The sequence below is a fragment of the Thermobia domestica genome, chromosome 7, assembly GCF_964235325.1.
Source record: "Thermobia domestica chromosome 7, izTheDome1.hap1.1, whole genome shotgun sequence".
In the NCBI taxonomy this organism is placed as follows: domain Eukaryota; kingdom Metazoa; phylum Arthropoda; class Insecta; order Zygentoma; family Lepismatidae; genus Thermobia; species Thermobia domestica.
In genome coordinates, this window is record NC_137460.1 from 108,083,437 (window position 1) to 108,099,665 (window position 16,229).

The window sequence follows — 16,229 nt, forward strand, 5'->3', positions numbered from 1 at the left end:
GTGAAACAGATGATTTGTTCAAACAGGCGAATGACTATTCAAGAGTTTTCCGAAGAACTAAATATTTCGTATGGGTCCGCGAAAAGCATTTTAACCGCCCAATTAAATGGGCAAATTGGTTCTTTCTTCACCACGAAAACACTTCTGGCTCTTCCCAAAAATTAAAACCGTGCTTAAAACAAAACGTTTTGACACCATTCCTGACATTGAGAGGGCCACGACAGCAGCTGAACGTCCTTCCAAAAAGAAGCTTCCCAATCATGGATTCAACGTTGGTATAAGGAGATGAAATCAATTTCCATGTAAGATTATTTTGTTTATACACCGTATTTTTCGATCACTCCTCGTATATAGTTTTTACAATAATGGAATATATTACTTATTTATTTATGTTCTAGATATGTAAAAGGATTGCATTTTTTGTTGTTTGTCTTCTGTTCACAGTGGCGAATATACTACTTGAAATTTTAACAATAAAAATGCAAGTAGTACATTTACAAAATAAACATTTATTTTGAAAATAACGAAATTATGTACACAGGAAGGTAAATATACATAAACTTGGTAACATTTACGTCATTAGTAAATCTCTCAAAGTGGTTCCAGAATTAGTCAAAAGCTCAGGACTTTCTTCTTTTATCACTTTGACCATATGAGACTTGGAAAATCCAATGCTACGTTGCAATGCTTCGAAGCTTAATGATGCATCATTTTCTACTATGCTTGTGGCTTCTGAAGTTTCACCACTGCGACTTACCTATTAAAACAGAAAGGAAAGAACGAAATAGTACCAATCAAGAAGGTCAGTTGCTACCTATGAAACTGTAATAAAATATTACTGCCAGTTCAACAAAAATTTAAGCTTTCGAAGGCAGTAATTTAGTTTTCCTGCATGTTGTAACATCTAACTGGAATTTGTTCCTAATGCTTAACTTTTTCAGATCAATACTGTTTTATGGCACTTTCCAAAAATGTATCATGTGACTAGCAACTCAATTCATTGAAACGGACACTTTACTTGTTAGTATCTCCCAAAGATCAATTGTATTTATTTTAGGAAGAAATTATTTTTTCATTAATTTTCTCCTTTTCTCTGAAGCAAGAAGGAAACAATTAATTAAAACAAAAGTTTTTTATTGTTAGAAAATTCAAACTTTTTTTTTTTTTTTTTAATTGGGTTTATAAAGATTTGTCAAGGGAGGCATAAATTGAAGTAAGATTAAATGCCCTTTCCAATTCAATGTGGCTCAACTGCAAGTTTTGAAGATATCGCTGTTTTGTCTACTGTACTTTTGATAGTAATCACTGTTATTAATAATGTTATAACAGCATCAAATGGTATCCACCCAGCATTATTCACAAAGTACTATACTCAATTTTCAAACGCATTTACTTTAAATATCTCGTTTGAAACAGTTATAATTCTCACCTACCATTTCTACATGCGATTTGTATAAAGTTTCGTAATTTTGGTGCTTTTAAAGTAAATATAGGTAGCAACCGATTATAACTGCTTGTGTGAATCAAAGTACATTAATCGTTTAATCTGGGCCCATGCAGCATCTTGCAGTTAAAAGATATCTTGATAAAATCGTTCAAAGAATTCAATTTTACGCCAAAATACACTGCTCAGTAGTGAATTTCTCAACAGCTCGCCTTTCTCAAATGCTAAAGTCGCTCAATTTTAGAAACATATTTATAGCTGCTTCAGAAAGCTGTAATTCAAAACGGAAACATGCTGAAACAGGTTCAGACTTCTTTTTAATATATCATCCTGAAATATACTGATAACTGTGAAAACTTCGAAAGAACATGATTATGTAAACAAAAAGAGAATTACACTTTTCTCTTTCTTATAACGGAAAACTTATTCTTCGTTTCAATCCTGCTTATTTTCCTTGTAACTGAATTGATTTTTACTCAAGTTAAATTATCTGCCTGCTTGTGTGAGATAAATTAAGGACTAAGAGGTGTCGATGTTAGTGCCAACCCGTTGCAATGAAGGTTTCACTTGGGTCACAGGGCAATGAACCATGCAAGCTTTACACGGAAGAATGAATGATTTTTGCTTATACAGTATGTTAAACCTTACATAGAGAGGTAAGGTGTAACTTAGTGTAAGAGATAATCGTTCTGCTTAACAGAACATCACCACGTCATACATTATAGCAGAATAAACAATAATCCAGTTTCATTTAACTTTCTGAATTATTTTAATTGAACTTTTTATGCTGCTTACGTAACTATATATAAATAATTAAATAAAGTATTCGTCTTTATGCTGGGTGGTGGTCTTCATTGGAAAAACATATATTAAACAATATGCACACTGTCCATAACACTTTGTAATGGTGAGTATTTTTTTCAGTGATTTAATAATAATAATAAAAAATATTCTACATAAATTTAGGCCCAAAACAAGGAATATTCATATTTACCTGTACAATATATAAACAAAATATTAAAAAACTAGCCCGCAGGAGGAGATGAAGCTTAAAATTTAACCCAACAATTCGTTCCGCTAATAACACTCGGAGAAAGGTAGGCAAGCGAAATATACAAAATAAATAAATAAATAAATAAATAAATGAAAAATAAAATAAAATAAAACCTCCACGCAACAAAAGAGAAGTAAATGTTTGATTTACCCCCTCAGTGACGCGGGGGCTTAAACTGTCTCTTGACCGTGCAAACGGGAAGAATTTTAAATTTTATGCACTTAACTCACATTCACAAGACATCCTCTTCTAGATGAAAAACAAAATCAGACTAGAATGTTAAATAATTTAGAGTTATGTCATTTCAAACAATGCACTGCAAAAGTCACTACGACGACGTAGTGGTGTCGGAAGCATGTAAATAAAAGAGGACCCCACCACGTAGGGAGGTCGGCACTGAGGGGCTAATCATTTCTATGGTCCTATTTCAATTGACTTCTTTCAGTTTAAAATTAATAAATGAATAAGTAAGTTTCTTTTCACAGTGTGGAACTACGGCAAACTTGATGGTGTTTTCTTCAGGCGTTGAATCGAAAAAAAAAAAAAAAAAACGCTTGTCGCTATCTATTTCCGTTTTTGTGCATTACGATCAACGGCTGAAACTGGCTATGGTTATTTTCTACCACTTCCGGTTTGAATACGACGATGATGGATGAGATGGAACCTATTCTTGGGACGTAAAAACCCGCTTCTCGGTATCTCTTACCATTTTTTGCACTGATACATGTCAGCAGACAGACAGACAGAGCCGTTCTGTAAGACTTCCGATACTTGTGTCCAGCATACAGTTTGGAAGTCTAAAAAATAGTTTTAATATGTACTATGGAAATTAGAATATTCACACTGTAAAACTGAACTTAAATTTACTTCATCTCCCTCTAAAACACCGTGTGCGTCGGTTTTCTCGGGGTTCACTTTCTTCATTCATTCTCATCATCACCGTCTCTCCTTTAGCCTTCACGATGTAAGTGCGACGTAAAAATTTAAAGATTTCATTTCATTTTTTCACCTCCCTCTAATGATCCTCAAGTAAGTTTTATAATCAACGCTCCTGAGCATTCCCAATTGAAGATGCAAAAGTTCCTTATTTCTAAAATATGCAACAGCCATTTTTGATAAGTATTGAGATGCTGGTATTAATTGTTTCACCGTTACACTTATGACAATTACTCATGTGCACACACTTACTCACCTCAAACTTCACCCACTTGTAGTTGACACATTTTCTAGTTCCTGGTGAACTCTGAATAAGATTCTGAATAGTGGGATGAGAAAATCCGAAGAATTCTGGTCCGCGGCCACGCACATTCACAACCTCCACCCCAACAGCATGATTGATTTGTCGCAGAAGTTGAGAATGGCACTGGTTGGCGGACGAACCAACAATAGGCGTAGCAAGATCACTGTCAGCCACAATTTCAAATCTAAAATAATATAGCACAATTGTGACATGTTAGTTGCGATAATTTCATATGTACTTCTAAATTTACCCTTACCGAAAGAAGACACTATATTATGTATCAGTGATAAACTTAATTCTACACTTATGTTTCATACATACAAAACCTTCTGCAATCAATATGAAAAAAAAAGTGGAATTTTGGAAATGGCTTTTATTTATTTATTTATTTATTTTTTTTTTTAGAGTTTTCATTTAAACACACTTTTGCATACACTTAAATCAATTTCTGAAAGCATATTTTCACACTGAGGCTGCTGTTCGGATTGCGTCAGCACTCACCGTGCATCTTATTTTTCATGTGTGGGAATAAAAGAAAGTTATTAAATGATAAATTGGGAGAGTACGGTCAATAAGTCATTAATTCGACATTTTTACTGGAAAATAAATCAACAGTTTGGTGTGCTGAATGGGAACTGACTTTTGTCATGGTGATGAAGAATAACGTGGCGATTTGGGTTTGTTTTACGCAATTCATTGATGACCTCCGGCAAACAAATTGTTGCATACCACTCAGAGTTAACAATTCTTTCCTCTTCTAAAGCTATGGTTGATACACGTCCGGTACGATCGAAGAAACAAGCAATCTTTATTTCGCAGTACTTCTCGAACGAACAATTTTTGTTGGTTTCGGGTCACTCTGAAACACCCACAATTGGTGTTTAGTTTCAGGTTCATGTAAAGAGATCTGAGTTTTGTCCCCTGTAACGACGTAGTGCACATCTGACTTAACCTCGGATGAACTGTTTCAGCATTTACACTAATTGACACGAGCCTGTTTTTAAGCTTCGGTCAAGCTGTGGGGATCCAATGAGTTGGAAGTTTCCATACGTTCAGCTAATCATGCAAAATCATATGTATTGTTTTCATGTAAGCATGTTTAAGGATGCTTAAATCTCACGATATAGCACATGCAGATCTCTCTCAACCATTTCACGCACAACATTACTGGCAACAACAAACATCGATGGACGACTTTCACGAAATTTATCACTGAGAAATGTGCGACCGGGCTGGAATTCGGAAAACAAATTGCGCACAGCCCTACTGGATGGTGCTTCATTCCCAAGAGCAAAATGAAGTGACTCGATGCATTGTTTCTATGTTAAATTATATTTGAAACTCTAGAAAATCGTTGCCCGAAAGTGTTCACGAGAAATTTCCATTCCTCACACAAAGCTGCTTCTTCAAACTGCTGTGAGAAGTAAATGTATATGCTTTAAACAAACAATCAAAGATAATTTACCCATTAAAGCGTCTATTCTTCCGAATTTTATAATAGTGTAATACTAACGTCACTGTTAGTGGTACTTTGCAGAAACTTTTCCAGCACCCTCGTATTACAATAAAGTACACTATATGTTTCCTGCACCTGTACAGTTACTGAAGTTGTTCAAAGTGGTTGCAAACTTTTCTAAGACAACAGCCAAAGAACCACAACTTGCAGTTGTTTGGAGTTCTCCGAATTCTTCGTTGTGCACATCACAAATAGACATGCATCTCAAACTTATTACGAAACTATTTAATTGTCAAGCGTATATGAGGTTCTGTTCGAAACTAACGCCTCCACTGATGATGAACTTCAGCAACATTTTCAAACTTGAAATACCATTTTCGAATGAACTTCCGCTCCTCAAATATCACCAACCATTATACATCATATGTTACAATCATGAGAATACTGACATCTGTTAAGGAGATATCATACTACATATTGTATGATAATAAAATTTAACTTCAAGAACAATACACAGGTGCCATTTATTATATTGTGCATTCATTTTTTGACGGACTCTCTATAATAATCACAAGTTGTCCTAGATACGACAAAGTGTTACGTTATTTTAAACAAATTATTAGTACCGAAGTCACGTGCTTTTGATAGTTGTGTCGTATCTAGGTTTAAATTTGGATAATTGTGTATGTAGAAAAATAGAGGATATCAAATGAATATTTTGTACAGAAAATTACCTGTAAACGTCACACAATGAACTCAAGAATAGAAATAGAAAACGGTCTACTGCTATATGTTTAACTTTTGAATTTTATTCAGATAATTACTTTTCAATGAAATTCAACGGACCAGAAAAATAAAACGACCAAATTAAAATCCAGGACTCCAACTTTCCATGCCAATGTGCTAACCACTACGCCACACAGTCCGTTTTCTGACCAGACACACGTTTTCACTTTTAAGTTCGGAGCTCAACCATTCAGACCTCACATGCTTGACAAGGGTTGTTAAATAAGTTTAGCCTCCAACTCTCTCTCTCTCTCTTTTTTTTTTTTTTTTTTAATTTATTTTATTAATTGTTGTATGTGAATAATTGTATCCTACACGAAAGCTTGAATCTCTTGCTTCACACGTATGTTTTGTTTCTTCAGGTCAATCCACTGACAATGATGCAGCTAAGGATTGGTGATGGAATATATAAACATGCGGTTATAACAGCGTGTGGTCATCGAATTCCTGACTGTGGAAGGTGTGACACCTATCAACATCCATCGCCGCGTGAGTGCTGTACATGGGGAAGCACGTGTGGACATTAGCAACATCAGAAGATGGGTTCGGACTGTGCGTCCAGAGAATACAGCCACATCGTGTTTGCCTGACAAGAACCACAGTGCACGACCAATGATTGTTCCATTCTAGCGAAAGAAGGACAAGTTCACTGTATCGACACATTATGCAGAGGTGCTTGCAGGCATTACTGGCCTATCATTCAGAAGAGTGAACCACATCATATGCGACGAGCTTGGGTTCAAGAAAGTGTGTTCAAGGTGGGTTCCATGTCAGCTTATAGTGGAAACGAAAGAAGCCCGCAAAATCGAGTGTGTACAAACTTAAGCCCATTTCAGCAGAGAAAGGGAGAGATGCGTTTCCCAGGTCTCGTAACTGGGGACGAGTCCTAGGTTCATCATTTCAAGCATTAGATTAAACATTAGTCTATAGAGTATAGACAATCCCTCTTCTGCCGGCCCTAAAAAGTTCAAACTACAGCCATCAGCAGGGAAAGTCATGGTCACCGTCCTTTGGTGTCGTGGTGATAGATATTTTGGAGCGTCGAACGCCACTGTCAACTCGGAGCGCTATGTGCAGACACTAACAAAATTGCGTGCACATCTGTGTAGTTCGTCCTAACAAAAATGATATTCTTCAACAAAACAATGAAAGGCCACACTCAAGCTGAGAGACCACCGCCTCGTTGCAGATGCTCTAACTCGGTTGTTTTGCCGCACCCACCTTATAGCCCTGACCTGGCCCCTGTGACTTTTGGCTGTTCCCAAAAGTTACCGAAAACCTGAAAGGCCAGCGTTTCGCATCCAACATGGAGGTCATCAAGGCAGTGCGTTCTTGGTATCGTCAGCAACCGGCCTCATTCTTCGCCGATGGCATGTAACAACTGGTGCACCGTTGTTATCGTTTAAGGGTAAAATTATTCACGTACAACAATTAATATAAAGAACTTACACGGTTTGAGACAAAAGTTCAACAACCCTTGTACTTGTCCCTACAGTAATGAACACCTATGACGGTTGAATTAGGTATTTTAGGGTGACTAGAAAAAATCTATTTTTTTCACAATTTATCCACTATAGGTGCGAACTGAATGAAATTCAGACAAGTTTTGAATTTTATGTTACCTCTATAAATATGTAAATGACCTTGTTTGTGATTGCATCACGGGAAATAATATTCTTGAATATGGTTAGCACCTACTTCAAACTAGGTTTTTGTTATATCACTTTGAATAAAATGCGAATCTACGGAATGAGAGAAAAGTTCAAAAAGTATGTCAAAAATAGAGCACCTCACGAGCCCCTAAAGCAAGCAAGATGAAACTCGGAGTATAAACTCACTAAAAAATATGTAGATTTGTGTGTCCAGCGTTTTCGAAAATTCTGCCTTTAAAGAAAAAGAGGTCAATTTCTATATTTCTTCATCCACATTCAATTCGACGTCGTCTGTCTCATCATTACGGAATAACGGCTGACCCGTTCTACTCTCATTAAAATCCATATCCTAAGGGAGAGGAGGGGGAGTGTAAATGTATGCCGAAATAGAGCCTCTCACAAGTGTCTCCTGTTCGGAAAATGAAATTTGGTATATAAACTCCTTATTTAAAAAAATATGTGTACATGTGCCCCAGCCTTTTAGAAATGTCCGCTTCTAAGGGGAGCAATTTCTATATTTCCATAAATCTATCCTTCACGTACGAAGAACGGCCATTTCAGTTATTCATGTGTAATTCAACTGTCATAGATGTTCATTAATACATAGATACTTGTCAATTTATTGGAAACATCTTAAAAACTCAATTTACCAGATAATATGACTTTGGACCACCTTTCGCCTAAAAACAGCTCTGATGTGACGTGGAATGGAGTCATAGAGATCATGAATAGTAGCAAGTGGAATATTACACTGTTCAGCTTGGAGTGCATTACTCAGTTCCAGGGGAAAATTGCGCCGGATTCGTGTTTCGGAACGAACTAGATATTCAACTATGTTCAGACGAGGAGATTGGGCGGGCCAGGGGAGGTTTCCAACTTCATTCTGACGTTCACCAAACCATGCCCCCATAACTCCTGCTGTGTGAATGGTCGCATTGTCATCTCGTAATATGCCCTCACTGCCCGGAAGCAACAAGGAATATAAAACATGGTCTTCTAAAATCGCGAGAAAATCACGGGTAATGACGCGACCGGTAAGCGTAATCACAAGATTCAACGAAAATCAGCATATTACGGTCCACAGCATCATAGTGCCGCCGCAATTCCGGTAGGTTCTATCAAGTAGCTGCGACTAAGCAAAGTTTTCTAGAAGAGGCAAAATTCTACGAGATTTCTTAGATTTAAATTCTGTTAAATTTTAACAAAAATGAATATTTTACGTCAACTAAAGCTGAGTGTGTTGCATTTATGTTTAAAACGCCACACTAAAATTTACCTAGGACTACTTCCTCCATCCAGGATTTTACAAGTGTATACACACTTCCTTTCGGGATCCTTCAAACTTCCATAAACTCTCGTTGAGCAATAGCCAACTGGAAATATTAAATCTTCACTGTGATAGCCAGGACGATCAGATACCACCTGTAGAACAATAGATATTACACATTAACAAATTAGAAATACACATTATAATATTATCAATTTGTTTGAAAGTTTTTGTCCATATTGATTCAAAGAAATAGAAGAAACGAACACGTGTCATATAATCAAATGTACAGAGGGACAGACAGTTCATGGCTTTCAAAGGAGATAATTTTCAATTTTACTAAACCAAAAAATTAAATGAAATTCTTCCTTTAACGTCCCACGATCATTTATTTTCGGCTAAATCGAAAGTGGCTGATGAGTAAGGAACTGGTAAAATAAGAATGTGAGAGAAAACAGGAAAACCAAAGAAACCCTAGGATACGATGTTAAGGTTCCCACTCAAAGTAAATAATGAATTCACGGCTTTCTTCACGGTCTATTTTTCCTTCAACTTCACGGTTGCAAAGTTTACAAAAACAACCTTTACTGACCACACAAAGACAATAAAGCCATCTAATGCAGGATCCAAGACGCAGAGCAACAGTCAGTACGTTGCAGTGGAATAATTCAACTTGTTCTCGTTCAATCATACCATGTCAACTGTACACGAAAGAAACGGGAAAAGACTAAAAACTTAGCATTTTCTAGATTTTCAAAAATTATTAACGAAATGCATGGTTAATTCCAGGATTTTTCATACTATATGAAATCCACGCCTTATTCACGGTTTTCAAGCTTGGGTTGGCACCCTGTGTCCATCACAAACTTACATGCCTGGGATCAAACCATGGGTTCGTAGCACCGGAGATAAGTACTCTGCTACCATATCTCTTTAAAAAAAATCGAGTATTATCCATATTCAGTTAAACTAAGTATAGAGAGAAATAAACATGTAATACAATATATACAAGGGTAAGTGACAAATCAATGGGTATAGCAGTTCTTCAAAATGTTGTTCCTGTACCTGAACACAGGCTCGTAAACAAGAAGAACAATCATCAATGGTGGCACGCACCACACTCATGTCTATGTAACCCACTGCTGTCACTATAGTAAATTTCAAGCGGTCCACAGTCATGTGAGCCTGAGCACACATCTTCTCCTCCAAACAGGTCCAGATCTTGTAGTCAAGAGGTTTTAAGTCTGAACTGAACGAGGGCCATTCTTCAGTAGTGATGAACGCAAATTTGCTGTGACGAAACAACTCCTACTTTGTTTTCACCTCCTGAGTTGGTGCTGAATCCTGCTGGAACACATAAGTCTTATAACATAGTGGTGCCAAGGGGTTTCACCATCTTGCTGAGAATGTCCTCCTGGTACACTTTGGCCCTTGTTTTTACACCTTTTAGGTAAAAATGGACGTGAGACCCAGATAAGACACAACCAGCTAAACTACCATTGATGCAAGGTATTGGCTTCGCAGGACTAAGGGAACTTGTTCACAGTTAACATGCTGCAGCACTGGTCGTAGCATACATCTTATTATTCTTTCTGTTGAGGTGTTCTTCAACTGTGAAAATTTTCTCATCTGGGAACAAAATTTGTCGACGCTTCTTATCCGTGTACTGCTCCAGAAGTAACTTTGATCTGTCACGTCGCATTCTCATTAAGCGCTGGCCTGTCCTTCTACGATAGGCATGCAGTCCTAGGTCTTCACTGATCACCCTTTCATTGATGATCGCGGGCAGTAAGTTTTCGCTTATGGACTGGGTTTCGAGCGAGTCTTGGCTTCAGTGCCTTAATGGCACCTGGTGTCCTAACAGAGCAAAATCTGCCAGTGCTAGGCCTATCCTCAACGTACGATGTTTCATTACATCACTGAATGGTACGATAAACGAATTTCTGTGTAACGTTCAGTCTCAGCACTAGCATAAAGATGGTTGTCGGAGGGTGTCCGCACTTGTGTAGGGTCAAAACTGCACAACGATCTTCTTTCTTTCCCCACTCCATCTTCATTCTGTTAGAAACAAAAGATAATAGTGGTGTTGTAAGTTCAGCCTACATTAGGGTTTCACAACACTGCTAGATTGTTTTCATACATCATTTCTAACTACTGGCATTTTTCGTACATGTTTGAGGTAAAACTTTTGAGCAGACTGTGTATAGTAACAAGTAAGTTTAAATGATGTTTCTGGTCTCAACAATAGATTATTTCACTCTAATTTATCGCAGGTAAAAATAATTTACACATAACATGAAGAAGAGGGACTGTAATGGTTCAGTGCTCTCCGCATTAAGAAGGCTTTGGGTGGACGAACACCGTGTGCGTAGGTTTTCTCGGAGTTCTCCCTCTTTCTTCATTCCACCATTATCATCCACCTAATCATTATCGTCCTCCTTAACCCCGGTGCATGAACATGTAACGTTAAACTAGAAAAAAAACATACATAAAGAAGAACTTTCTTCTTATATATTAAAGCGTTCAATGTGTTAACCACATATAACAGGGAACAAAGCACACATTAAGGCTATATGCAAGTTTATGCCGAACTTTACCTAGCTGTTGGGATCAAGATCTGTGAGGGCTATATAGATGCGGGTACGGAGCTCAACAAGTTACGTCGGAAATGAAAATATAAATAGATGCTCATTGAAAAGACTACAAAAATAAATCACATAAGGTGTTATCTGCAGATGGACAACGCAGTAGTTATTGGTATATTTAGATACGTAGTACATATCACAGTGGCTTCACAAGAAAGAAAAATCCATAAATTTTTCGATGGAGAACGGTACAGTTCCAAAACAGCATAGGTTTTTTTCAGTATCCCAGATCCTGACATTATGTCTATTCATTTCCAGAAATGTGGAACGTCGATTTTTACTAAACAGCAACGTTTCTGTGAAGTCATCCTTTTCTATCAAGTGTAGCAGATTCACAGAGAAAGACCCCGCAAGTCTATGTGTGATATCTTTACCGCTTGCAACTACAATCAGTATAGTTTTATTACCAGACGTCTCCACAGGGCTCGCCATATTTTTCTGCAGAATACCTATTGGTGTTGGTTTGCTCAGTAGATGAATTTCTGAAGATTCTTTGTGAAATGTGCACGAACGTAGTTTAGGCTTTTCCCCTTCCGATGTCCCTCCCCACAGTAGCTCCTCCCCTTTGTCCATCGAGTTTCGTTCGCAAATGCAGCCATTCTCTTGAAATTGGGACTTTTAATGACTTTTAATTCATTTACCAGAGAGAAGATCAATTCCCAATTTTCTACGAAAATACCGTTGAACAACTACGAGAAATTTATTCAAATGAAAATGAAGAATGCACAATGTTTTATGAAACCCTACTAGACGCCAATATACAGAAACACATATATTTAAGATGAATAGCTTTTAAAACTTATTGGTTTCAGTTTATTCAATAACTGTTCAGTGAAAAGCAGGTTCGCAGTGCAAATAGAGCCTCCTACGACTTCTGATATTGAAATTCATTACTTGAAATTAAAATGATATTACCTGCATGCTGTAGATTATCTTTACAATCCTAATTACTTATGAAGACAAGTTTGGTATAAATTTCCATATAGAAATCTAATTTTCTTCAGTTACATCACAACTTGCAAGCAACCAGACATAACTTTAAACTCCCACTATTCACATCATCATTAGAAAACTTCGTGCCACCTCGGGAGCCGACCAGTAGTCTCATTAATGAACCGGAATTTTAAACAATTTAAAGTTCATTATTTTTATGCTTAAATTCTTTCCTCATTAAAAGGAAGCTATTTTCACTCTTATTCTTAATTACCTTGTTCTATTTTGTGAAATTTTAATCATTTTTCCCGTTCACGTATTCCAAGATGGCGTCACGCGCTAACTTCCTTTCTATGATAACAGGTAAGATGTTGCAATGTTTACATTCCGAAATATTAAGAAGTAGAGCAAAATAACCTATTTGAAGTTAATAAATGTAATAAATGTCTTATATTGTGCGCCTACTCGAATAATTTGTTTACATTGCATTTAGCTGTTCGTTATGCTCTTATCTAGTGTCCTACATCGTTCTGTTTCTATTTTTATATGGAATAGCATACTACATTCCTTGTTAATCATAATGCCATTCTAATTTTTAGCGTTTATATCCAATATGCCAAGAATTTGTATATATATGGTACACTACTATTCCCAATCATTGCATAACTATACAATACTTGACTAATTAACCAAACAAATTCAAACTCATTACGCACTATTAAATGTAAACGTAGTAAACGTAATTAAACTAAATTGAATTAATTTACAAATTGAAACGAAATGAAACTGCACTTTCACTGTGCACTCAGGTACCGTACTGTAGCTCGTAGCGCACAAAATACCTAAATTCAACAACACACTTTTATATCAATACCTACGCAACAGCAATGCTATGACTTGCCGAAAAGCAGATCATAAAAACTTTGAAAAAAAGCTTTAAATTAGTCTTGAAGTGAATATAAATAATGAGTGCAAGTTCCATAACATTTTGTTCTCTTTTATTATTATTATTACATAATGTAAAAGAAAAAGCATGATATAACTTTGACCTCAACGTCCAGATACACTAAAAAGTGAATGACATAAATAATAGCCTAGAAACTTTACTAGAAAGCTCGTTCCTACAGACTAGACTGTACACATCTCTCAAAGCAAAAATATCACGACTGCACTAAATTACATTTTGAAACGAATTTTGAAGATTTAGTTGCACTAAACATTACAAATAATGTTACATGTTATTCACTTAATTTAAAAAGCTCCATCTATGTCTCAAGCAGCAATTCTTTTACGTTACTGAGTTCCATAATAAGGAGTTACTTACTTCTCCTAGGCTGTGAACTGTAAGCCCTCCCAACACAATAGGAAATACGGGTCGTCCTGTTACGTCTAAAGGAATTGGCTGCACAATTTTCTTTGTTTTTGAAGATGCACTCTTTTTAATCTTCGGGTTTGTCTTCAAACTCTCTAGAAGAGACATTTGTGAAAGCACTCAATACTTCATTAATTATTATCGTTACTTATATTAATTAACAGTTACAGATTTCATTAACTATTATAATTAATTATATTAATTAACAGTTATACGTTACCTAACGGGCGAATACATACATATATAACTAGAACACAGAAATTCTGAAGCGGGAAGAGACAATACTACTCACCAGAAAATAGTAAAAAGCATAAAGACAAAATCAGAGAAGTACACTATGAGCGCTTCACCCCATAGAACGAAACAGTAGTAAATAAGAACAGAGTAAAAGCTGAGAAACGTCCAAGGGCCTATTTCTTTATTAGCTTACTCGTTACAAGCTAAGATTAATTTTACAAGTTCTTGTAATTTCTGTTTTTCAAAATTCTTGCAAGAACTTGTGCGTAGAGCGATGTTTCACTAATCACGTGAACAAATATACGGAATAGAACATGTTCTTGGCAACAAACAAACAAACAAACAAACAAACAAACAAACAAACAAAAAAAAACTATTGTTTTGACATCTTTTCGACCTTGCGAATCTTGAACTTCACTGTGTAGAGAAGTCACTAACAACTAGAAAGCCTTTCGAGAAACTTTCTTTACATTCACGTACAAAGTTGCACAGATTTCTCTCACGAGCCTCTGTAGGTGATAGCCCTAAATTTTTCAGTCACTTCACTTATTTATATATATGTTTTAATCATTGCCACAACAAATTTCTAGCGATCACTAGTTACGTAATGCTTGTACAACACCTGCCCTTGTTATTTCACTCCGCGATATGCTGTGGTGTTGACAGTTTTATTGCACTGTGAAACCCGGTTGATAGGCGTCGCTGACGGCAACTTGTTCCGATGGAAACAGATCAGCCTCTGTTGTCGTCAAGTTTAATAATAAGTGATTTTATCCCTTCAGCGAAGTAGATTGGGCTACGATTTACCCAGAGAATACGCTAACACGTACAGAAATATTTACGGTCATTTCATTTACTTAAAATTCTAATCCGTCAAAAATTCTTTGCAGTTTCAATCTATCGCTTTCTCCCGGAGCATTGTCCATGCAGAATACAAATAACAGTAAAAGTGACAGAAGCATCAAGGAATTATAAAAGAACGGACTTATCGGAGTGTTGCAGTCTAGAAACACCGGTAGCAATCGATTAAGTCTTTTCTCACTATTTCACCTCGGTGAGTCCGTTGCTTTATATGGTTACGACTTTTACTCCTAATTTCCATGAACAAGACTCGACATCGAGCCAAAAGTTTCGAAGTGGAAAGAATTTTCAGAAATCAGAATTTCAAGTCAGAGAAATAAGTTTTACCTATTTCATAAAGTAGTTTGTCTAATGAGGACCTGCTTACTTACCAAGAATCTCCGAAGTGGACTTCTTCTTAAAAGATGACTTCTTGCTCGATGAAGCTTCCTGTGAAGTTGTAGAGGGGGGACTGTAGCCAAGAACCTGAGTTCGAGGAAATTGAGCTTGCAGCTGATTTTCCATGTCTGTGAATGAAATTGTTTTTATATCACATAAACATTAACAATAGTTTCGAATTCAATTAATCACATCAGCATTTCTTTCATGCATTATAGTTTAGTTATGGCACAAAGCTAGCACGTTTCATGTTTTTTTTTTTTCTTTCTTTCTTTTATAAAATGATTTCTTCCTTTTATTAATAAATAACAGAAACGATCGTTCTGGACACTTAAAATCTTTCTATAAGCTAGTGGGAAAAAAATGATTAGAGGAACTGATATTCAAACACTGTTAACAATCGCTAACTTAGTATTCAGAACAGTTGCGTTTTTGTCTCCTAACTAAGTGGCATAGAGAATAACAAGAATAATTTGGTTTTAGTATCTCAATCTTCATCTGTCAATACCGTCTCAATCATATCGCAGTTTCTATCTATCGTGATATACCGATGTCAGGAATACAAGCTACTGAGAACTAATAAAAGTAAAAGACCAAGTGGTAGTGAATTTCGGTATGTTCTGCAAGGGTTTTCTGAACGTATTTAAAAAAAATGTGAGACTGGTAAGAGATCAATGTCTTTAGTAAAATACAATTAAAAGGCAAGAAAGATTTATGTAATATACTTAAGTAGTTGGTTGGGTGGATTTGAATTTAGTATCTCTTTCAGCACTGAGGCTGAATGAGATAAAGACCTAAAGCTTCACATGGGATTCGAACCATATGAGCTCCCATCGGGGAATGGGGAATAGCGGAAGCTTCATAACGAGGAACTACATAATTTATACGGTTTACCCAACATTGT

General features: G+C 36.3%; 1 protein-coding gene across 3 annotated transcripts in view; it reads right to left on the bottom strand.

Annotated features, from left to right (window-relative positions):
• Positions 1–489: 489 nt before the first annotated feature.
• LOC145690319 (transforming growth factor beta regulator 1) overlaps positions 490–16,229 on the bottom strand; it is a 29,084-nt gene continuing 13,344 nt past the window's right edge. For all 3 annotated transcript variants that reach the window (XM_081765102.1, XM_081765101.1, XM_081765103.1), the window contains exons 4-8: positions 15,319–15,453; positions 13,802–13,944; positions 8,909–9,054; positions 3,691–3,922; positions 490–757 (exon numbers count right to left, since the gene is read on the bottom strand). In XM_081765102.1, coding sequence (XP_081621228.1) covers positions 572–757; positions 3,691–3,922; positions 8,909–9,054; positions 13,802–13,944; positions 15,319–15,453 — 842 coding nt within the window. In that variant the 3' untranslated portion in view covers positions 490–571. The remainder of the gene's footprint in view (positions 758–3,690; positions 3,923–8,908; positions 9,055–13,801; positions 13,945–15,318; positions 15,454–16,229) is intronic.